The 25,200-nt window shown below is 43.1% G+C and overlaps 1 protein-coding gene across 1 annotated transcript; it reads left to right on the top strand.

Moving 5' to 3' along the window:
- Nucleotides 1-1,337: 1,337 nt before the first annotated feature.
- On the top strand, nucleotides 1,338-25,168 carry LOC120022421 (tenascin-X-like). Its single transcript, XM_038966306.1, has 19 exons — nucleotides 1,338-1,731; nucleotides 3,480-3,770; nucleotides 4,050-4,661; nucleotides 5,281-5,396; nucleotides 13,562-13,715; nucleotides 13,836-14,114; nucleotides 14,891-15,666; nucleotides 16,195-16,251; nucleotides 16,675-17,208; nucleotides 21,485-21,572; nucleotides 22,037-22,156; nucleotides 22,439-22,591; nucleotides 22,733-22,875; nucleotides 22,979-23,111; nucleotides 23,214-23,365; nucleotides 23,645-23,741; nucleotides 24,292-24,453; nucleotides 24,652-24,815; nucleotides 24,948-25,168. Exons 1-19 carry the CDS (start codon nucleotides 1,338-1,340, stop codon nucleotides 25,044-25,046), a joined length of 4,524 nt encoding a protein of 1,507 aa, XP_038822234.1. The 3' UTR covers nucleotides 25,047-25,168.
- Nucleotides 25,169-25,200: the final 32 nt, after the last annotated feature.

The following is a 25,200-nucleotide window of genomic DNA, read 5'->3' as shown; positions in this document are numbered from 1 at the left end:
CGTAGAGCTCCGAGACAGGATTGTGTCGAGGCACAGATCTGGGGAAGGGTATTTCTTCTAAAAAACAGTTTTTGCTTTGTCATTATGGGGTATTGTGTATAGTTTGATAAGGGGGAAAAAAACATTTAATCCATTTTAGAATAAGGTTGTAACGTAACAAAATGTGGAAAAATTCAAGGTATCTGAATACTTTACGAACGCACTGTACTTGCCCACCAAGGGCCTCGATTTATAAGCTTTTTCCAGGCTGCCGGAAATGTAATAACATGTTGTCGTTTCCTGGTGCTATTTTGTTTCCTATTCTCTTTTACTGCCCCCTCATTTTTTTTATCTCTGTATATTTATCTATTTCCCTCACTCAACTCTCTAGGTGCTATGACGTTATGCTGCTCTTAATGCTTTACCTTTCTGGTCATTTGAGCTGTACTGCGTGTGCATAGATCATTTGAACATCATCCACTTTTGTGCATATACATTCTGGGGATGTTAGGTAGGTTGTGACTTAACCTAGTTAATTTAGAAAAGACATAGCACATGTTACTGGACACATAGCAGGTCGAGGCATTAGGCTGGTGATATGGCAGCCATAGCATTCCATATTGTGATACACGGCAGGTATGAAAAATGCCTGAGAGGACTGAGGATAGGCTGGTTAGGGTTCAGTCAGGTGAGAGAGGGAGGGATTGTGGGTACACTGACCCTAGCCTACGTGGTACGAACTGAGACTGGCTCCAGGTCAGACAATTGCATCCAAACCCCCTGCTGGAATGAGGAAAGTGACCTTATTGGGTCCCAGCGGTAAATCACATTATCCTGCATGGCTCTACCCTGTCCAAACACAAGCTTAACCCACACCAACTGGGCCTGGGGATGACACCATCCTTATAATGGGCTGTTCACAAATGGCAAACTGTTCAGAACCAGTTTGTGGTTCCACATGTGCCACAATCACGTTGCCGTAGGAAAATAGGAACGCTGGTCACAGAGTATATTGAATTACTCTTCTAGATAAACATTTTTTCCAAGCTAACATGCTGTGTTGACAGGGCCATAAACAACTAGAAGGCTATTCCAGCTCACTATAGCCACTGTGATAGTTGTGCTTACATGAATTCAGGTGAATGTTTATTCTTAACTGTCTTGTTTCCCAGGGATACAGTGGTGACGGTTCTACAGAGTCACATGAATAAGGCAACCTCTTGATGACAAAAACCCTTGTCTTGTAGGCACCTCCACAGCAGAGTTCGTCCCTCTGCCCCAGCCTTTCTTTGATAACTGTAATCATTTTTTAAGCGAATTGCCATCCCCCTCCACCTGAAGGCGACTTCCTGCCCAAAATGCCTCTTTTCCCATCCTTCCTCCTCCTGCTCCTCGCCTGCCCTGCCCTCCTGACCCCATCAGGTTCCCAGAGCCTGCAGACTGGGGGTCAAAGGGCACCCAGGAACACAAAGCCAGAGGGTGGTGGGCAGCCAATCAAAGTGGTTATCTCTGAGGCATGTGTTCAGGGGGACTCCAGTCAGAACCAGGGAAAGGAACTGGACCTTGAGCCTGGTTCCTCTCTAGTCCTTACCCATCGGATCCGACTGGTTCCGGGGTCGTGCGGAGGCGGGTGCGAAGCCGAGTTTGCTGCCCTGCGAGACCGTCTGGAGAGGCTGGAGAAGGAGGTGTCTGCCCTGAGGGAGAAGTGTGGAGGCCCAGAGGGGGGCTGCTGCACGTCCCAGCAGAGCAAAGGTACAGTAGGACTGCTGCCAGGTGACTCACTGATCAAATGGGTCTGGTTTTGACCATTACACAGAATCTCCTCATAGCTCCTCTCATCTCACTGAAATCCCCCAACTGGTTCTAATTTGAGCGCACACACACACACACACACACACACACACACACACACACACACACACACACACACACACACACACACACACACACACACACACACACACACACACACACACACACACACACACACACACACACACACACACACACACACACACACACGATCCATTACTGACCTCAATCATGATCACATTTATAAAACTGGCAGACTACAGCCATGCTCATATTATGATCTAACTGACCTGAGTAATGAGGACTCTACAAATGGGTTCGACCAATCAGAGCAAGTATAGAAAAAGGTCCAGCTCTAATTTTGTGCCCAATGTGATCTCAGACAATCCTCCTAATCCAGCTCTCCACCCTTCTCTCAATGTGGGACACTTTCTGCAAATGCAGGGATAGTTTATCCACTAATCTGTTTAAAATATCAATACACTCTAGCAATGTTCCTTCAAATTTTTGGGGGGCACAGAGTAAATTTCAGATCTGCTGAGTGCAAACTTGAACATTCTGAATATTCTGTGCAACTTCCAGCGCTCGTTTACTGTGAACAGAGGCTGTATCTGCTTTAAGTTACCGTTTTAACTGTGTCCAAGTAGGCTAATGTGTCTATTAGATCATAATGTAGGCCTACCTGAGCGGCCTACCATCAAAAACAATGGAGAAAATGCATTCCATAACATTTTAATATGGAAAAAGCTGTTCTATCATTCAGCCTACAGTAGCAGCCAATGTGTGGTGTTCAATGTGGGCCTATATTCCATGAGACTGAATAAAGAAAACATGCAGGGCTTGACATTAACCTGTTGATCCACTTGTCCTTCAGACAAGGAGGTGACTGAAAATGTTGTTGTGTTGTTTGATGCAAGAAACCACTTTACAAAATAAAATCCATTATTATTCCCATACCATTATTACAGAGAATCAGACAAATTATGCTACCCTCTGTCTATTGACTACCTCAAAATACAACACTGCCCCTTTAAGACAAAAAAACCCTCTTTACCTGACTTGCTTTTCAAAGAGGTCTAGAAATGTGCACTTTTTGTGCTCTTGTAGGAAGCAATCAGTCCCCCATTACTGACTACAAATGATCTATAACTGGGCTAATAACTCACTAACTAGTAAAGGATATGAACAAAATATGCACACGTGGCTCCATGCAGATAATTATTTGATCTCGAAACAACCGCATCTACTCACGACCACAGCTGTAAACACAGTCCAGTTCAAAGTAAACGGCACAAATCCATATATGGCAATGATCTATTTTCATATAGGCCTACTGCAGCTCTGATTGGTTAAGCCGCACCAGTCTGTGTAGAGTATGGCCTGAGTCTTGCACAATAGAATCCTACTCTGATACGTTCTTGCATTGTTTTTTTTCTTCTCTGTGTTGCATTGAAAGTGGTTAATATTGCGTTGATTCGATCACAACTGCCACAGTGAAGGGAAACGTTGATAGTGTTAACTAAGAGGGAAAACTCTATAAAGTTGAGTGAAGTTCAATCTCGTGCTTCTCTCTGTGGGCTGATATTTCTTTTACACTCTGTGCAGCAGTCCCGGGACTAGTGCGCGCAGCTTAGAGGGAAAATGTCTTACTGTTTTACTCTTTGTCTCTGTCCGAACCCCCTCTTTAGGCGCTGAGTGCTCCATGCAGCCGGAAGGAGACGAGTGTCCTAACGAGTGCAGTGACCAGGGACGCTGTGAGGACGGCAAGTGTGTCTGCTTCCCAGGGTTCAGTGGGCCAGACTGCAGTTTGTCTGACTGCCCCGGCAACTGCAATGACAAGGGGAAGTGTGTGAACGGCCAGTGTGTGTGCGACCCAGGTTTCACAGGGCCAGACTGCTCTTCAGAGTCCTGTCCTGGTAACTGTAACAATAAGGGGCGATGTGAGAACGGCCAGTGTGTGTGCAACACTGGCCTCACAGGCCCTGACTGCTCCACCAAGGCATGCCCTGGTAACTGTAACAATAAGGGGCAATGTGAGAATGGCAAGTGTGTGTGCAACACTGGCCTCACAGGCCCTGACTGCTCCACCAAGGCATGCCCTGGTAACTGTAACAATAAGGGGCAATGTGAGAATGGCAAGTGTGTGTGCAACACTGGCCTCACAGGGCCCGACTGCTCCACCAAGGCATGCCCTGGTAACTGTAACAATAAGGGGCGATGTGTGAATGGCAAGTGTGTGTGCAACAATGGCTTCTCAGGCCCTGACTGCTCCACCAAGGCATGCCCTGGTAACTGTAACAATAAGGGGCGATGTGAGAACGGCCAGTGTGTGTGCAACAATGGCTTCACAGGCCCTGACTGCTCCACCAAGGCATGCCCTGGTAACTGTAACAATAAGGGGCGATGTGAGAATGGCCAGTGTGTGTGCAACACTGGCTTCACAGGGCCCGACTGCTCCACCAAGGCATGTCTTGGAAACTGCAAAAACAGGGGGAAGTGTGTGAATGGCAAGTGTGTGTGTGATAGCGGTTTTACAGGGCCAGACTGTTCTACCAAGTCCTGCCCTGGCAACTGCAGCAACCGTGGAAAGTGTGTGAACGGCCAGTGTGTCTGCGATATGGGCTTTACGGGGCCGGACTGTTCCGCCAAAGCATGTCCCAATAACTGCAGCAACAAGGGAAGGTGCGTGAACGGGAAGTGCGTGTGTGAAGTGGGCTTCACTGGGCAGGACTGCGCCGCTAAGGGCTGTCCCGATAACTGCAGCAACAAAGGGCGCTGTGTGAAGGGGAGGTGTGTGTGTCGCCGTGGTTTCACCGCCCCGGACTGCAGCCAGTGTGAAGCTGGGTTCACTGGAGTTGACTGTGGCACCGGTAAGTCATCCAAATATTCTCCATAAAACACTCTCGACTGTAATTGGCTTTTATATTGTCCAGTGAAACAGAGAGCACAGTGTATTAGCCACAGGGCAGTGCTAATACATCAGTGTCCAGTCAGTGTGGCATATAGGGTGGCAAGTAGCTTAGCGGTTAAGAGCGTTGGCCCAGCAACCGAAAGGTCCCTGGTTCAGATCCCTGAGCTGACTAGGTGAAAAATCTGCCGGTGTGCCCTTGAGCAAGGCTCTTAACCCTAATTGCTCCTGTGAGTCACTCTGGACAAGAGCGTCTGTTAAATGAGTAAAATGGAAATATAGTATTCCCTTCTATCCAAGTCAACATACTGTTATAAATGTTACGCGTTCAATGACTGTATGTAGACCTCTACCATATGTTGCAGCTTGACGTTACTTACACAAGTTGACTTAATGGACTTGGAAAAATACATTTACATTGACTTTACAGTTAAATGGGGGAAATGTAACTGCTGGTCAAAAGGATGCCTTATTGCCTTTAAAATCAATTCCACGGTAAACATTGCATGACATTGTTGGCTTGAATGACTGGAACTAAGCACCTAACCCCCCCCCCCCCCCCCCCCCCCCCCTGTCTCTAGTCATGTCTGGTGTGTCCCAGCTCAACACCAAGGACGTCACTGAATCCTCTGTCACCCTCTTCTGGACCCCACCTCCAGTCCAGTATGACACCTACCACGTCACCTTCGCCAGCCAGGTAACAACACCCTACACACCCAACTCACAAGTTCTTATTAAGTTGTGAATCTGGGTCCTAACTAAAGCACAAAGTAAACTGAACTTGAGAAACAACTGTTAGACAACAGATGTATTAGCTGAGAATGAACAGTCACCAAAATGAACAGAAGGTTGCTCTCATGGCACGAAGCCCGGTTCTCATTCCAGGTTTTAAGACTTGTTTTGGGGGCAAATGTTGAAAAGGTCATGGTGGTGTGTTATTTCCATGACAAATCCCCAAATCGTTTGCCTAAAATGTCCCTGAAAGCCAAAGGGAATTCAATGGTGGCATAGAGTAAATAAAAACCTCTCATGGAAAAAGACATTGACTCCTTTGGCTTCTCATCAAATCAAATCAAATAATTGTATTTGTCACATGCTTTGTGATAGAAAAAAAGAGAAATCATATTTTTTTTAAATAACACGAGGAATAAATACACAACGAGTAACGATAACTTGACTATATACAGTCATGGCCAAAAGTTTTGAGAATGACACATATATTAATTTTCACAAAGTCTGCTGCCTCAGTTTGTATGATGTCAATTTGCATATACTCCAAAATGTTATGAAGAGTGATCAGATGAATTGCAATTAATTGCAAAGTCCCTCTTTGCCATGCAAATGAACTGAATTCCCAAAAAACATTTCCACTGCATTTCATCCCTGCCACAAAAGGACCAGCTGACATCATGTCAGTGATTCTCTCGTTAACACAGTTGTGAGTGTTGACGAGGACAAGGCTGTCATTATGGGGTATTGTTTGTTGATTGACGAGAAAGTGTTTTGATTTAATCCATTTTAGAATAAGGCTGTACCTGTACATTTAGGCTGTACCTTAAATTTAGAATAAGGCTGTACCTGTAAAATTGAAAAAAGTCAAGGGCTCTGAATACTTTCTAAATGCACTCTATACAGAGCATTCAGAAACTATTCATAACTCTTGACTTATTCCACATTTTGTTGTGATACAGCCTGAATTCAAAATTGATTAAAACTTTTTTTTTCTCTCACCCATCTACACACAATTCCCCATAAGGACAAAGTGAAAACATGTTTTTAGAAATGTTGGCAAATTTGTTGAAAATGAAATACAGAAATATCTCATTTACAAAAAGTATTCACACCCCTGAGTCAATACTTTGTAGAAGCACCTTTGGCAGCGATTACAGCTGTGAGTCATTCTTGGTACGTTTCTAAGAGCTTCCACACGTGGATTATGCAACATTTACCCATTATTTTCAAAATTCTTCAAGGTTGGTCAAATTGGTTGTTGATCATTGCTGGACGACCATTTTCAGGTCTTGACATAGATTTTTAAGTAGATTTAAGTCCAAACTGTAAGTCGGTCACTCAGGAACATTCACTGTCTTCTTGGTAAGCAACTCCAGTGTAGATTTGGCCTTGTGTTTTAGGATATTATCATGTTGAAAGGTAAATTCATCTCCCAGTGAATGGTGGAAAGCAGACTGAACCAGGGTTTTTTCTAGGATTGTGCCTGTGGCTTATCTCAATTCCATATATTTTTATCCTGAAAAACTCTCCAGTCCTTACCGATTACAAGCATACCCATAACATGACAGAGCTACCAATATGTTTGAACATATGGAGAGTAGTACTCAGTAATGTGTTGTATTGGATTTGCCACAAACATAACACTTTGTATTCAGGACAAAAAGTTAATTGCTTTGCCACATTTTTTACAGTATTACTTTAGTGCCTTTTTGCAAACAGGATGCATGTTTTAGAATATTTGTATTCTGTACAGGCTTCCTTCTTTTCACTCTGTCATTTAGGTTAGTATTGTGGAGTAACTACAATGTTGTTGATCCATCATCAGTTCTCTATAATCACAGCCATTAAACTCTGTAACTGTTTTAAAGTCATCATTGGCCTCCTGGTGAAATCCCTGAGCAGTGTCCTTCTTCTCTGATGCCTGTATCTTTGTATTGACTGGGTGTATTGATACACCAACCAAAGTGTAATGAATAACTTCACCATGCTCAAAGGGATATTCAATGTCTGTCTGTTTCTACCAATAGGTGCCCTTCTTTGCGAGGCATTGGAAAATCTCCCTGGTCTTTGTAGTTGAATCTGTGTTTTAAATTCACTGCTCGACTGAGGGACCTTACAGATAATTGTATGTGTGGGGTACAGAGATGAATTAGGTAGGCATTCAAACGTCATGTTAGACACTTGCTCAGGAATGGCAGCAGGCAGGTGTGAGTGCATCTGCACGCACAGTGAGGCGAAGACTTTTGGAGGATGGCCTGGTGTCAAAAAGGGCTGCAAAGAAGCCACTTCTCTCCAGGAAAAACATCAAGGACAGAATGATATTCTGCAAAAGGTACAGGGATTGGACTGCTGAGGACTGGGGTAAAGTCATTTTCTCTGATGAATCCCCTCTCCGATTTTTTGGGGCATCCGGAAAAAAGCTTGTCCAGAGAAGACAAGGTGAGGGCTACCATCAGTCCTCTGTCATGCCAACAGTAAAGCATCCTGAGACCATTCATGTGTGGGGTTGCTTCTCAGCCAAGGGAGTGGGCTCACTCACAATTTTGCCTGAGAACACAGCCATGAATAAAGAATGGTACCAACACATCCTCCGAGAGCAACTTCTCCCAACCATCCAGGAACAGTTTGGTGACGAACAATGCCTTTTCCAGCATGATGGAGCACCTTGCCATAAGGCAAAAGTGATAACTAAGTGGCTCGGGGAACAAAACATTGATATTTTGGGTCCTCAATCCCATTGAGAACTTGCGGTCAATCCTCAAGAGGCAGGTGGACAAACAAAACCCCACAAATTCTGACAAACTCCAAGCATTGATTATGCAAGAATGGGCTGCCATCAGTCAGGATGTGGCCCAGAAGTTAATTGACAGCATGCCAGGGCGGATTGCAGAGGTCTTGAAAAAGAACTGCAAATATTGACTCTTTGCATCACTATTACAGCACACAGAGAGTCCATGCAACTTATTATGTGAGTTGTTAAGCAAACTCTTACTCCTGAACTTATTTAGGCTTGCCGTAACAAAGGGGTTGAATACTTATTTGACACAAGATATTTCAGCTTTTCATTTTTTATTAATTTCTAAAATGTTCTATAAACACAATTCAACTTTGACATTATGGGCTATTGTGTGTAGATTTGTTATTTATTTCTTTTTTATTTCACCTTTATTTAACCAGGTAAGCTAGTTGAGAACAAGTTCTCATTTGCAATTGCGACCTGGCGAAGATAAAGCAAAGCAGTTTCGACACATACAACAACACAGTTACACATGGAATAAACAAACATACAATCAATAATACAGTAGAAAAGTCTATATACAGCATGTGCAAATGAGGTAGGATAAGGGAGGTAAGGCAATAAATAGGCCATGGTGGCGAAGTAATTACAATATAGCAATTAAACACTGGAATGGTAGAATGTGCAGAAGATGAATGTGCAAGTAGAGATACTGGGGTGCAAAGGAGCAAGATAAATAAATAAATACAGTATGGGGATGAGGTAGATTGGAAGGGGTATTTACAGATGAGCTATGTACAGGTGCAGAGATAAGTGGTACAAAATCTAAATTTAATTTGTTGTAAATTCAAGCTGTAACACAACATGTGGAAAAAGTAAAGGGGTGTGAATACTTTCTGAAGGCACTTTAGGTAGGCATAAAGTGACTAGGCAACAGGATAGATAATAAATAGTGGCAGGAGTGTACTGTATGTGAGTCAAAAGAGTTAGTGCAAAAAGGGTCAATGTGATAGCTATATAGTTAACCAATAGCTACCCGGACTAGCTATTTAGCAGTCTTATGGCTTTGGCTTGGGGGGTGGAAGCTGTTCATGGCCCTGTTGGTTCCAGACTTGGTGCATCGGTACTGCTTGCCGTGCAGTAGCAGAGATAATTTTAGGGCCTTCCTCTGACACCGCCTGGTATAGAGGTCCTGGATGGCAGGGAGCTCGGCCCCAGTGATGTACTGGGCCATATGCACTACCCTCTGTAGCGCCTTGCGGTCGGATGCCAAGCAGTTGCCATACCAAGCGGTGATGCAGCCAGTCAAGATGCTTTCAATGGTGCAGCTGTAAAACTTTTGAGGATCTCAGGGCCCATGCCAAATCTTTTCAGCCTCCCAAGGGGAAGAGGCATCGAGAGTGCCTTCTTCACAAATGTGTTGGTGTGTGTGTGGACCATGATAATTCCTTAGTGATGTGGACACCAAGGAACTTAAAGCTCTCGACCCGCTCCACTACAGCCCTGTTGTTGTGGATGGGGGCGCGCTCAGCCCTCCATTTCCTTTTCCTTACTGTCGTTGAGGGAGAGGTTTTTGTCCTGGCACCACAATGCCAGGCCACTGACCTCCTCCCTATAGCCCGTCTTATCGTTGTTGATGATCAGGCCAACCACCGTTGTGTTGTCAGCAAACTTAATGATGGTGTTGGAGTCGTGTGCGTCCACTTAGTCATGGGTGAACAGGGAGTACAGGAGGGGACTAAGCACGCACTCCTGAGGGGCCCCCTTCTTGAGGGTCAGCTTGGCGGATGGGTTGTTGCCTAACCCCCACCACCTTGAGGCAGCCCGTCAGGATTCCAGGATCCAATTGCAGAGGGGAAGTGTTCAGTCCCAGGGTCCTGAGCTTAGTAATGAGCTTCGAGGGCACTATGGTGTTGAACGCTGAGCTAAAGTCAATGAACAGCATTCTCACGTAGGTGTTCTTGTTGTCCAGGTGGGAGCGGGCAGTGTGGAGTGCAATAGAGATTGTGTCATCTGTGGATCTGTTGGGGCGGTATGCAAATTGGAGTGGATCTAGGGTGTCTGGGATGATGGTGTTGATGTGAGCCATGACCAGCCTTTCAAAGCATTTCATGGCTACAGACGTGAGTGCTACGGGGCGATGGTCTTTTAGACAGGTTACCTTCGCATTCTTGGGCACAGGGACTATGGTGGTCTGCTTGAAACATGTAGGTATTACAGACTGGGTCAGGGAGAGGTTGAAAATGTCAGCACATGCTCTGAGTAGGTAGATAAGTGTTACATTTGCCTGCCCCTATTTGCCGTTAGTGGATAATATGTAAGGTCATTTAAAGGTAATTTCCGATTGAGCCAATATATATAGCTTTTACCATGAATGCAGTCTCCGCTAACGCCGGAACATTGCCTTTAAATTTCAATTACACTGTAACGCTGAACTTCTGCGATACGGACTGAATAGAGAGCCCTTCCTTTTCTATGCCAAATAAATCAATCCAAAGATTGATCTTGAGAACAGTAACACACCACAGTTTGACAGCTGAGCAGCAGAGGTCCATCACAAAAGTTACTGGCAGGGGAGTCGCAGACCATGTCAGAAACAGATGACTCTCAATCCCTCTTAACTCACAATTACTGTGTTTTTCTATTTAAATTCAGTCATTAATTTCACTCAGCCTTGAAAGACTTTCAAATGGCAAAACCATTGTTTCACTGAGTAAAACCCTTTAGTGGACTGTTGGAGTACATAGCAAGGTTTATAGATCCTGTAAAAGTGCAGATATTCAAACGCTTTGCCAATAGAAATAGCAGTGGACATTATTCCAGTTTCTGTTTAATGATGTTTGGTGTTAACAAACTGTCACTACAGTAAATACTGGTTTCAGCTGATATACTTCTATACTGGTTCAACTTATATGGTTGGATTCACAGGCATGGTAACCACAGAACGGAGGATACAATATAAAATAATAATAATAATATAAAATGAATATAAAAGCATTACATAAAATGTAAAACATATGACTGACATACCGGGACTTCATAACATGACATAAGTGTGTTGTTGTATTACATTTGTTCAGCAGCTCATGGTATCAATCAGTGGACTAAAAAGATCACACCCGGTATCCAATATCAAAGGTAGCTAACCGATGCAATAAATGAATTCCAGTGAATTCACAGAGACATATGCTACCAATTGTATTCAAAGCTGCCTTTGTACTCTTTGTGTTGAGTATAGAATGTTATTAGTGTTTCACTGATTTACATTACAGAATAACTTCCTATTGAGTTCAAGTTCAGTTAACATACAGTAGCCTGGACACTATGTATAAAGAACATACATTATTAGGATCTAATACAATATCCGGGCCATGTGAGGTCTCCCACTGTAAAAAACTAGATTTTCTTGTGTTTTATATATATTTCAACATTATGAGGTTGGAATAATACTGTGCAATTTAGAAAATGATGATAATGCCCTTTTAGTGTAAGAGCTGTTTGAAAAGACTGCCTGAAATTGTTGCCTGTTTTGGTGAGATGGAGTTGTGGTGACATCACCAGGCGGTAAATTAGCTAATAGACCAATAAGAAAGAGTTCCAAACCTCTCTGCCAATAACAGCTAGTTTTCAATGTTTCTCTCCCAACTCAGACCACTCCCAGACAGTCCTAGCAAAATTCTAGCTTGAGAAATTGCTTGTTGCGAAGAAGCTATTTTTATTTCTTTTTAACCATTTGAATTAAAAATAATCAAGGTAAGGTACTTAATTGTTAGCCAGAAATGATTTGATATTAATATATAAACGGCTGCATTGGACCTTTAATTAATAGAACATATGCTCCCAACCTGCACAGAGGGGTGATGTCAGATGTACACAATGACAAACTGAATTGATACTCATCATGCACATATTGTTGGCCCTTGCCATTACAGTAGACACACACACTCTAGAGAAGCTGTATCCATGTCCTTAAAAGTCTAATCTACAACACTGACACAAAGAGAAGCACCTTAATGACAACAAAAAAGGACCATTGGAAAAGGTAGGGAAGTGCTACAAGATTAAAAAACCCTCTTTTTCCTACTTAATGGAACTCTTTCAATGTGTGAATGAGATTTTTGTTCTTCGTAAAAGGGTTCCGGACGAAAAAAAGAGAGAGATTTGTTGTTGTTGTTGTGAAAAACAGAGACTATTGGAGGTTAGTAGAGTGACGATTGACAACAGCATCAGCACCAGAATGCATTCCAAAACCTCATTGCAAAACAACAGCCTATTTCCCGTACATGACATGGGTAGGTGTGAGAAGAAATATGGAGGAAGGGAGGACATCCTTGTAAAGGGAATAAATTAAACTAGTCATAGGAGAGTCAGAGGAGAAAGTCATAGCAACAATAGTTAGGGAAAGGGAAGGATAATGGGAGATAGAGAGAGTGGGCAGCAAGGGAGAAGAAAAGATGCAGATGTGGGATGCTTGTTGCTAGGGCAGCCGTAAACACTGTCAAAAACATGGCCCTGGCCAGAGAAATTACTTCACTGGTCGGCAGCTGTGACACAGCGGAAGAGAATGAATGAGGGAGATACACATTCATCTCTCATGTTTACAGATAAACAACACACGCAGACTAAACAGGACACAAACCCCACATTGTGCAAGATAAAGCACAATGACACGCTCAAAACTAGAGGCATATGACGTACGCTGGGCAACCTGGCAACCCAGCTGGGCCCCATTTCCCATATGAGAGAATATATTACACAATTGAGAAAAACTTGGAGAACACCCCCATATTGGAGTAACTGAGTAAAACCTGAACCTACTGCTTTTAAATTCATGGAAATAATGGCGTTTTCCAATACATAGATTGAAGAATAACAACCTGATACGGTTTTGGTTTTAATAGCATATTTTATAAGTTGGTTTCTCGAATGATCACATATCAATTAAGGAAATTGTGAGAGTTGGAACGTGAAAGGCTGACAACAGTTCTCAAAGCTTTGTGATCTACTGGATTTCCCTTACGTGTTAATAATTTATTATTTTCACAATACTACTAATACATCACTGGAATATGAGGCTGTTCATCTCAGTGACAAGAAAATAATAATATGATAATGAATCAATCTGAGTCCAGTTACTAATTTAGAGAGTAGGCTCGGTTGATGTTTACAAAAAAATCGGAATATAGGCTTCAGCATGACAGAATTTGTAAGTTAGCCTACTCCCCCTGCTGGTAAGCATACATGCACCCATTCTATATCATCTTTAACAGGTTCTAACTACAGTTACTTTAGCAAATGAACTGAAATACCAGTAGACCTATGAAGGAAAAGGGATTATTAATCCTCTTGATATCTGTTCTAATATTGACTTTATCATTTTCTGTGCCACACAGAAAGAAGGCGATCAGCAGATAACATCTCAAGTTGGAGGCAAGCTCACGGCATACACCCAAACAGGCCTGGCGGCCGGGCAGGCGTACACAGTGACAATCACTGGAGAAATAGATGGGAGAATGGGCGCTGAGAGCACAGCAGAATTCACCACTCGTGAGTCAGGAAAGACTATTTTGTATCCCCTTATTATCATTATCATATGCTACTTCGGTTATCGATAGACATAAATGCTAAGTAGTTTCCCCCCCCCCCCACTGCTTTTCCCTCACCCAGTTATCTCTGGTCCCACAAACCTTCAAGTTGTGAAGACAACCACAACATCTGCAGTTGTCCAATGGGAACAATCACAAGGCGACATCGACAGGTATCGCTTAACTGTTACACCCAATCAGACAGACGGAACAGCCAAGGGAAGACAAGACCTGACCCTGCCCCCTGAGAGGGACTCGGCCCAGATTGACGGTTTGGACCCGGGACATTTGTATGACATCACATTAGTGGCTGAAAAAGGCGGGATCAAGAGCAAGCCAACAACAGTCCAAGTCACTCCTGGTGAGTTTTATTGGATGAGGGGGTTGCTTACCTTACTTACTACATTGTATATGAAAGGATCCAGGGACTAGATTGTATGAGAAGTGATCTTGATTAAGTGTGTCAGATTATAATACTATATTTTGAGATAAGGGAGTTGCACAAATATACAGTCATGAAACAACAAAGAAATTGTGAACTAAGCAGAAGAAGCAGGAGAAAGTCATCACTATGTTGAAAAAGAGAGAAATCTCTGAAACAAATTGGATTCCCTGGCAATGTGAATATGCAAGGGAGGCCAGCCCTGCTCCTGTGAAGTGTTATCCCACTAAAGTTAACATGTCTAGACACGTCATTATTCAATAGAGAAGGTCATTGGAAGTGAAATTAAAATGAATTTATGTACAATATAAAAACTCCTGGAGCTAAGCTGATCTCTCTTCGTAAAATACATTCTCCTTTTCTTTCTTTCTTTTGTATGATTAATGCTGCTCTCTTTCTCGACAATAGTAGCACACACTTAACTCACAACATTGAATATTTCAGCACCCGAACCATGAGTGGCAAGGTTGTGTTGATGACCAAATGTAATAATCTTTCCACTTCTCTCTGCAGGTTTGGACAGCACATAGGCCAACTATTTATTGCACTAATGTCAATGCAGGTGTTGTTGGAAAGAATACTTTTTTGAATTGTTCAGTTCAAAGATAATATTTGGGACTTTCCCATTTGGATCTAACAGTGCTTCCCTCCTGTAGTTTTATCTTTGATTCCAAACAATCGCTTCATGCCTTTAGGAAAATCCACAAAGACAATATCCAAGGTGACCATGCCGGTAGCACCAGGAGTAGAAAGCCATGAGGGAGACTCAGCAGGGAATACAAAGCCTGTGAAGGACATCTTCTACACGAAGGCCAAGGGTGAAGAACCAGAGAGGGTGAAGGATTGGAGTGGACCAGGCTCTGTAACAGTCGAAGGCACCAATGGAACCAAAGAGGACACATCTGTTAGAACCAGTACAAGACCACTTGTCAACACAAACTACAGGGTTATACCTAAAACAGGTGATAGAATAACCTTGCCCAGGAAACCATACATTGGAGGCTCTATCCATTTTAATGGTACAAGAGTCGGCCAGGGTGGGAGGAGAGTGGGTCACAGTCTTCTGAAAAAGCCTACAAGCAGAAATCCATTGGAGGGGCCAAAGGTCAAGAAGACCTTGGATACTGACTCTAAACCAGAAAATCCCTTTGTTGGGGACAAGACTATAGCCTTAACTGTGAAAGAAACTAACCTGGAGACAAGTCCTCTTGGAGAAAAAGATGAAACTTTGACAAAGACATATCCTGTTGGAATCCTTCCTGTAAATGCCATTCCAAGCTCTTGTTCTGAACAAACAGTGATTCCTGGCTTAAAGGACCTACCCGATAGAAAAAAAGATACAGAGATTGAAACAAATGAGCCAGGGCCAGGGACAGAGGGTTTGGAGCATACCACCACATCAGAAAAAAATACTATGGTTCACCCGAATGGGAAGAAATGTGTCAACAAGGTTAAATTGACACACAGGAAAGTCAATGTGACACGTAGAGAGAGTGTCATTGGAGGGAGGGTGAATGGCACAATAATTAAAAGTAAACCCACAGCAGAGCAGGGTTTAGCTGAAAAAGAGGACAGTGCCCTAAAAGTGTCTGAAACAGGACATTCAAAGACAACATTTCATGAGCGTAACCTGGTAATTCACACACTGAGTAAAGCAGATGACATTTCTCCACACACCACACAAAGTCCTACATATCCAACTTCCTCTTCACCAGTGTCACCTATTTCCTACATGTCACTTTCTTCTTCAGCTCCCGCAAAACATGATGAATCAATGACCGGTATGGGTCAACCTATGACTGACAGAGACGTGGTGAATGCAAAGACTTTGCCTGTTCCCCAATCCCGATCATCCAACCTCCCTCCAGAGAGGGAGCCAACATCCTCCAGTGAATCAGAACAGAATGGTAAAGGACCATCTCCCTCCAACCCTGAGGACTCATACTCAGGTAAAGATCATGTTGCAGTAGCAGAAGAGGGAGTCAGCAAAGATGGAGAGAAAACCGCTAACGTGGGGTTGTTTGGAACCAAACAAAACAAGACAAAGACTCTGAGAGTGGGCGGCTCACCACCTTTTCGCCGCCTACCTCCAAAGGGGCCCTACCAACGCCGCCCGAACCTAAATATGAGACCATTCCAAAACAGGACACGTTCACCTTTTTCAGCTCCCACAAAACAAAATGAATCAAAGACCGGTACGGGTCAACCCATGACTGACAGACAACTAGTGTTTCCAAAGACATTAACGGTTTCCCCAGCACAATCCTCAACCCTCCCTCCAGATGCTCAGCCAGAGAGAGCACCAAAGTCCTCCAGTGAATCAGAACACAGTGGCAAAGGCTATTCATCATCATCATCCACTTCAGAGGAATCAGACTTTACTAAAGAAAATGTTGCTGTGGCAGAGGATGGTATCAGCAGAGATGGGGACAGGGCAACTGACGTGGTGTCGTCTGGAACTGAACGAAACAGGTCAAAGACTCTGACACTGGGCAGCACACCACCCTTACGCCGTCTACCTCCAAAGGGGACCCAGCAACGCCGTCCACACCCAAATATGGGGGCATTCCCAAACAGGACACGAACAAACCTGATACCCCCTCAGCATCCATCAAGAGGCCCCATACGCAGACCTTTCCCACCTAAACTGACAAACAGGGACAACGGCATCATCGTTCAAACCTCTCAACCAGGGGAGCAGGGCACCTACAGCACCAGCCAGAATGACACAAACACAGACCTTAAGCCCAAAACTCTCCTCAGGAAAACAAATGCCACAGCTGGTAAAATAGCACGAGATCAAACATACATAAGAAATAACAGTAGCTTGAGCCAAAGGGGCCAAGATTCAAAAACAGGCCATCCTGACAAAGGTAGCCAAGTGAGTAAGAATGCTGACTCAAGAGACAGCCCAAACCAGATAAATGGGTCAGATGTCACTACTACTGGAAAAACAGGCCAGCCTCTAAACTCAGTGGGGGTTCAAAGCATAACCTCAGGAGGGTTCATACTCGTTTGGGAAGCACCAGAGGGGATGTATAGAAATGTCATAGTAACCCGGGAAGAGCATGGAAGTAAGAATGAGGCAGAGAAAGAGGAGGAGAAGGAAGAGGAAGAGGAGGAGGGGGAGAGTGAGTCAGAGGAGGATAGGCAGGAGGAAGGGGAGGCGGAGGGACAAACTGAGAAGGAGAACAAGGGGAATGAGGAGGAAAGTGAAATGGGGGTGAGTCAAGGTAAGGAGGGCGGGGAGGAGAACACTGTTACCAATAGCAAAAGTGATAACCAAAGACAGAGCAGCGACCGTAATGCTACGGCTAAAGTTGGTGACGGTGGTACAATCAAGTTCTCCATAGTCCTTCCGGGGTCAGCTCGCTCATTCCCATTCCAGAATCTCCATCCACAGACCCGCTATTCCTTGTCCGTGTTTGGGAAGGGTCCCGGACTACACTCCAAAATTCACAGACTCATCGTCAGCACAGGTACTGGCCATAGTTTAAACTTTACCAACCTCTACAAGGGTTCATTCATTATTGTTCAAATACAGGACTTCGCTTTTCTTGAACTATGCAAGTTATTCCAGACACCCAAGTTAGATGCCGATACATCCTCACACCATTTTAAGTGAGGTACACTTGCACATCTGCTTGATCCATATCCATTTCAAGAGCCGTCACACTCTTGATACTGTAACTTCCTGAATTACAGTACTTCATCATGTATGCTGTTAATTTGCATCATCTGCTTATTGGCACCGTGAGCCGTGTTTCTTTTGGTTTGTCCTTGACAACCGAGGGCTTTTAATTAAAGCAATGTCCAAAGCTTTAATTACAAAATATGCAATGACCAAATAACCATGCATATCTGCTAATTCAATTGTATTTCATGTTAACCCCCTGTTTATGCCACGTGGTGAAGTGATGCGTGCAACTGTGATGTGTGGTGTTCATACTGGGCGCATTGTGGAAAAACAGGTATGATTGCCAAAACACACAGGGGAAATGGGCAGTTGTTTACTGGGAAACTATTTGAAGTGCGTCCCATCAACAAATGTCATTTCCGAAATGTAATCCATAATCATTGCATTTGTAACAGTTGCAGATCCAGGTTTTTGATCAGTGATACATCTTACACAATAAACACATAGTCTCCCTGGTCCATATTCGACATATCATATACAGCCTGTGTTTTCCATTTTGTACATGTACAGTATGTCAACCCAAACACATCCATGTGTTAAGCACATACGGTGCATTCAGAAAGGATTCATACCCCTTGACTTATTCCACATTTTGTTGTGCTACAGCTTGAATTCAAAATTGATTAAATCTTTGTTTTTTACCCATCTACACACAATACCGCAAATTGACAAAGTAAAAACACGTTTTAGATTTTTTTTTCAAAGGTTAAATATTAAATACATTAAATACAGTAATATCTAATTTACATAAGTATTCACACCCCTGAGTTAATACTTTGTAGAAGCACTTCTGGCGGCGATTACAGCTGTGAGTCTTTTTGGGGAAGTCTCTAAGAGCTTTGCACTCCTGGATTGTACAATATTTGTCCATTATTCTTTTTTAAAAATCTTCAAGCTCTGTCAAGTTGATTGTTGATCATTGCTTGTCAGCCATTTTCAAGCCGATTTAAGTCAAAACTGTAACTAGGTCACTCAGGAACATTCAATGGCATCTTGGTAAGCAACTCCAGTGTATATACGGCCTTGTGTTTTAGGTTATTGTCCTGCTGAAAGGGGAATTTGTCTCCCAGTGTCTGTTGGAAAGCAGACAACCAGGTTTTCCTCTAGGATTTTGCCTGTGCTTATAGCTGTATTCCGTTTCTTGTTTTGGAATATTTGTATTCTGTACAGGCTTCCTTCTTTTCACTCTGCCATTTAGGTTAGTATTATGGAGTAACTACAATGTTGTGGAGCCATCCTCAGTTCTCAATTCACAACCACTAAACTCTAACCATTTTAAAATCACCATTGGCCTAATGGTGAAATCCCTGACCAGTTTCCTTCCTCTCCGGCAACTGAGTTAGGAATGACGCCTGTATCTTTGTAGTGACTGGGTGTATTGATACACCATCCAAAGTATAATGAATAAATTCACCATGCTCAAAGGGATATTCAGTATCTGCTTTTAAAATTTGATTACCCATTTACCAATAGGTGCCCTTCTTTGTGAGGCATTGGAAAACCTCCCTGGTATTTGTCGTTGAATCTGTGTTTGAATTCACTGCTCAACTGTGGGACCTTACAGATAATTGTATGTGTGGGTACAGAGACGAGGTAGTCATTCAAAAATCACGTTAAACACTATTATCGCACACAGAGGAGCCCATGCAACTTATTATATGACATGTTAAGCACATTTTGACAATTGTTTTTACTTTCTAAAATGTTCTACAAACAAAAATTCCACTTTGACATTATGGGGTATTGTGTGTAAATCAGTGACACAACATCTCTATTTACTCAATTTTAAATTCAGGCTGTAACACAACAAAATCTGAAAAAAAGTTAAATGGTGTGAATACTTTCTGAAGGCACTGTACTAATGAAAATTACTCTGATATTCATGAGACAATCTAAAATACTTGACTCATTCAGCCACAACCCCCTTCACTGCTGGTCTGATTTTCTCTCACTTAGGGTAAACTTTAAGTCAGCAACCTTCATTGGCTCCCTTCATCACTCACAAAACCCAGGGTAAGACCATGGTTGGTCTCTATGGTTTTTCCTGATCTTAAGTGTGAAATGTACAGATTTTAATCCTGTGAGTCTTTTTTATATATAAAAAAAGAAGAGAATAATGAAATTCCACAAGGTTTTAACGATTAGCTCTTTTTTTTCTCCTTTTTTGTTCTCCAGAGGGTGAGGTCTTAAATGTTATTTGGAATCATTATGGCAGGATTCTGCTCACTCAAGGTTGAAAATCTGTTGGTCAAAACATTTCTTATTCCTTAGAAATGATATCTCTTGCTTTATCGCTCTTATTCGTGTATTAAAAAAAAAAAGAGCGGTCAACTGTATTTGTTATCAACATTTTAAGATTTTTCCTTTCTTCTGTTATAACTATTTTAACTTTTTCTCTTTCCTGCCAACTTCTTTTTTTTCCTTCAGGATCAAAAGACCAGCTCAACATTAATATCTCATCCTTTTCCCTTGCTGCTTTCCAGGGTCCAACATCTGCATTTAACAGTGACACCTTTGTCTGTTTTAGTATATGCTGTACTGCGTATACTGTATATATGTTTGCACTGTACATATATACACAAACTCATTGGAGCACTAATTATAACAGCGTGAGTAAAGTATGGGTGCACCTACAGTTTAGGGCATATTCACCACAGGAGGTCGATGGCACCTTAATTGGGGAGGACGGGCTCGTGAAAATGGCTGGAGCGGAATTAGTGGAATGGTTTTAAATACATCAAGCACATGGTTTCCATGTGTTTGATGCCATTCCATATGCTCCGTTCCAGCCATTATTACGAGCCGTCCTCCCCTCAGAAGCCTCCACTGATATTGACCTTCTAATATGTTACTTCTCCACACATGTAGTAATGACTTACCTTCTCAAGTCTACCTTTTCTGTTTCTCAAATGTATTGTAGCTCTGTTTCCATGTCCACTATTTTTACCTTCCTTTCTTTCGTCCTGTTTTTATTTGTCTTCCTTTGTTTTTATGTCTTTCTTCCTGTTTTTATTTGTCTTCCTTTGTTTTTATGTCTTTCGTCCTGTTTTTATTTGTCTTCCTTTGTTTTTGTCTTTCTTCCTGTTTTTATTTGTCTTCCTTTGTTTTTATGTCTTTCGTCCTGTTTTTATTTGTCTTCCTTTGTTTTTATGTCTTTCTTCCTGTTTTTATTTGTCTTCCTTTGTTTTTATGTCTTTCTTCCTGTTTTTATTTGTCTTTCTATATCTTTTTCCTTCTTTCGTTTCTCTTTTTCGCTCTCAATCACACATATCATTCCCGTGCCATGCCCAGGCCCAGAGCCTCCCTCAGGTCTTCTCTTCAGTGAAGTGACTGAGACGTCTTTCTCTGTGTCCTGGACCAAGCCAAAAAGTCCAGTGAGTGGCTTCAAGGTCACCTACACTCACACACAGGAAGGTAGGACCTTACACAGATGTTCTGGAAGTCAACATCCTGACTGTTGAGTCACGTCACTTCATTGTGTGTTCTTTACATCTGTAGAACACTTCATATTTCGCAATTTGTCCGCTCTATTCCAGGGGAGCCGATCTCCGTAATGGTGGACTCTGGGGATTCCACTCTGGCACTGTCAAAGCTCTCTCCGGGGTCCTCCTATGAGGTCAGTGTGATATCCGTCCTTGGACTGGACGAGAGCGATGCAATCAAAGACCTGGTTATGACACGTAAGTTTACTGTTGACTTTCAGTTTTAGGATTAATGTTAATTTACAGGAAATTATCAGATTATAAATTATAGTAAATTATCAAGACTATCGACATCAATTTTTTTTTGGTCCTTTGTGATGTCTCGGCCAACGAATTTAAGTTAAGCATTAAAAACCACATGAGTAATGTGTGTTTTATTTCTTACTTTCGTGTGTGTTCTTCAATGGGTTCTGTGTTCTAATAATGGTTCTAGCAGGTGCAGGATCTGGGAAAGATCTGTGCATTTTAATATTTTCTCAAAGGGTCTATTCTGGAGCTGCTTCAATTAAAATGTCTAAATACTTTTTTTAGTAAGAATGAGATTCCTATGTTCCATATGTTGCGAAATCCAATGGTATATCAAAGGGGTTTGAATTCACACTTTGATAACTTACGCTCACTTTCTCTTGCCTTCATTTTTTCACAACCCAAACCCATCTTAGTCCCTGACCCTCCAACGGATCTCCAGGCCATTAATGTCACAGACACCAAGGCCTTGCTGCTATGGCGACCAGCACTGGCAACGGTTGACCGTTACGTCATAGTTTATGGCTCTGAAAAAGGTAACGGGTATCACAGGTTGGATATTCATTACAACAATATCCTGTGGGACTTTTTAAAACCCCTAGCCATATTAGAGCATTTCCCTTTCCAGTTGGAGCTTTCACAGGCCACAGGCATTCAAGATGAGATCACAATACTTGTATTGGCCAGCCAGTTTATGACCACCCCAACAGCATTACAATATAAACACTGAGAAATAAATTCAATCCTGCTGCCTACCTCTCTCCCCTGCCACTCACCTGCTCTCTCTTTGCCGCTTACTTGTTTCTGTGTAAACCAAGGTTCAGATGATGTGAAGATCACTGTGTCGGGCAACGCGGCCGAGCAGCAGCTGAAGGACCTGCAGGGCTCCACTATGTACACCGTCACGGTCACCAGTCAGTTGGGCAACCTGGACGGCGCTCCCGCCATCACCGTCTTCACCACCACCAGTGGTCAGTCCGGCACACACTCTCAAACTACCCTAATGCTTTAAACAGTCAACTCACCTGAGACAGAGAAGAAAAGGAAGGCTGCTGTTTTTATTGAATCCCACAACTGAGCTTCTTGGGATTGTGTCCATGTCCTTCTGGCAGGATCTGGGGGAGACGGGGAAGGCCCGCGTGACCTGAAGGCCAGTCAGGTGACTCCTCGCTCAGCGTTGCTGACGTGGAAACCACCCTCTGCCGCTGTGGGAAGCTACAAGCTGACCTATCAGACGGAGGGACAGGAGATGCAGGTAAGGTAGAGACAGACACACATTCTATTTTATTCAGTACAGTACACTAGGACAAAATGCAACAAACACTGGTCTCGACAGATGGCCTTTTTCTTCTCAACAGGAGGTTACCATTGACGCCACAGTAACAGAGTTCAAGTTGACCAGGCTGCATCCTATGTCCAAGTACACCGTGCAGCTACAGGGAGAGAGGGGAGGGAGCTATACTGCTGCAATTTCCACTGAGTTCACCACAGGTAAGTGGTCAAATATATTTGACTAAACTGAACAAACTAAATACATACATCGAAAGCGCAGTTTCATAAAGTTGGTCTCTCTCTTTGATTTTTTTCTCTCAGGGAATCTCCGGTACCCCTTCCCAAGTGACTGTTCCCAGGAGCTGCTGAACGGGATGCATGAGTCTGGAGAGGTGGAGATCTTCCCAAAGGGAAGGCAGGGAAAACCAGTGTTGGTCTACTGCGACCAGGTGACTGATGGAGGCGGCTGGACGGTAAGAGAAGATGATTGTGAGAGGGACCACACAAAAACTATCTTGTGGTATTTCATTAGTCCACTGTTGATACAGTCCCAAAAGGTTTTGCATGTCAGCAATCAAGTTTTCAAGACATAAGTCTATCTTGATAGACTTGATTGCTGACATGCAGAAAATGTTGGGACTGTATCAACAGTGAACTAACAAAACAAAAGAGTGGTATTTTACTTTAACTGACATGTTAAGTGTTGATTTAGCCTGGTATATGTCAGCTGTATGAGCGTGTGTGTATTACAGGTCTTCCAGAGAAGGATGGATGGGAAAACGGACTTCTTCCGAGATTGGAAGAACTACAGCAAAGGATTTGGAGAACTGAGTGGGGAATTTTGGCTGGGTGAGAGTCATTCGTCACGCGAAGTTTGTTTTCACCCGCTTCAGCAGCAGTGCACCAGCATAACATCAAACAGAACTGCTATATTGACGACACAAAAGCTAAACCATGTCACTTTTACGTAAACAGTGCAATCCTTCATGACAGATCAACTCTGTAAATAGACCCATTGCTAGGCAGAGAAATTAAACAGTACAATGCCAGATGAGAAGGATCAATTTAATGTGGAAACGTATGGCAAGAGGGTAGAAAAAAGCAGACTACTGGCACTATTGGTGCACAAACAGAAGGAAAACCAAGAGCAGTAGCAGAGGGCTCATCAAAGCCCTTTCACTTTATTGGAGCAATTGGCTGAGCATTAGCGCAGGTAGCACAGTATCCACTATTCTAACATTGAGGGGCATCATGCTCTACTGCGCAGATCTGATTAAAATAATAGTCTTCGGCGCCCCCTGGAGGCAATACATATAGTTTACTACAGCTGGCTTGGCAGTAAGCAGTTTTTTTGTGTGCTATAACACCTTCTTTCCCACTCATCTCTATCCGTATATAGGTAATGAGAACCTACACAATCTAACCAGCATGGCACCGATGACCCTACGTGTGGACCTCCGTGCAGGGGACGAATCCGTGTTTGCCAAGTACTCCACGTTCACGGTGGACACTGTTAGGAGGAACTACGCTCTCAAAGTGTCTGGGTACAGCGGTACAGCAGGTATGAACAGAATCTGTCCACTAAACATGATTGACCTCTTATTGTGCATACTTCCACATAATCATTAAACCCCATCGTTTATTTTCTCTCCTTTTCCCTCTATTCCACACCTACTGTTTCCCCTCCTCACACCTGCCATCTGTCTTTCCACTCGATCTCCCTTTTCCCCTTTCCCTCTCTCCTTTTAACTCCCGGTAGGTGACTCTATGAGTTACCACAACGGGCGCATGTTCTCTACCAGAGACAGAGACCCCGCGCCTTTCATCACCCGCTGCGCCATGTCCTATAGGGGGGGTTGGTGGTATAAGAACTGCCACCAGGCCAACCTTAATGGCCTCTACGACACCAATGTTAATCACCAGGTAATCCCAGCTGACTTCATACCTCATTTCACTATTTCAGAGTCTAAATCACCAAATGAATCTAAGTCAACTACTACAATCAGTTACATTTTTGGGGTGGTTTGTTAACTGAATTGTCTCTTTGTGTTTCAGGGTTTGATCTGGACTGCCTGGAAAGGCAAGGATTATTCCGTCCCATTCACTGAGATGAAGCTCAGACCAACATCTTTCACCCCTCCAACTCAGGGGTAATGACAAAGTGGTGGACAGAAAATGAGAAGGGGAGAGAGGCACACTTTATGAACACACACACACAGCCAGGTAACTGCCAAAATAAAGGAAACACAAACAGATAGCGTTGGGCCATCACGAGCCAGAACAGCTTCAATGCACCTTGGCATTGATT

The sequence above is a fragment of the Salvelinus namaycush genome, chromosome 27 (genome assembly GCF_016432855.1).
Source record: "Salvelinus namaycush isolate Seneca chromosome 27, SaNama_1.0, whole genome shotgun sequence".
Taxonomy (NCBI): Eukaryota; Metazoa; Chordata; class Actinopteri; order Salmoniformes; family Salmonidae; genus Salvelinus; species Salvelinus namaycush.
Note: the sequence above shows the minus strand (reverse complement) of the source record. Positions and strands in the feature narration are given on the sequence as shown.

Coding starts and splice junctions, on each gene's coding strand:
- LOC120022421 (XM_038966306.1), top strand. CDS start 1,338: ATGCCTCTTTTCCCATCCTTCCTCCTCCTGCTCCTCGCCTGCCCTGCC. Junction 3,771..4,049: donor GTGCAACACTGGCCTCACAG/GCCCTGACTGCT, acceptor ATGGCTTCTCAG/GCCCTGACTGCTCCACCAAG. Junction 16,252..16,674: donor ACAAGACAAAGACTCTGAGA/GTGGGCGGCTCA, acceptor AACAGGTCAAAG/ACTCTGACACTGGGCAGCAC.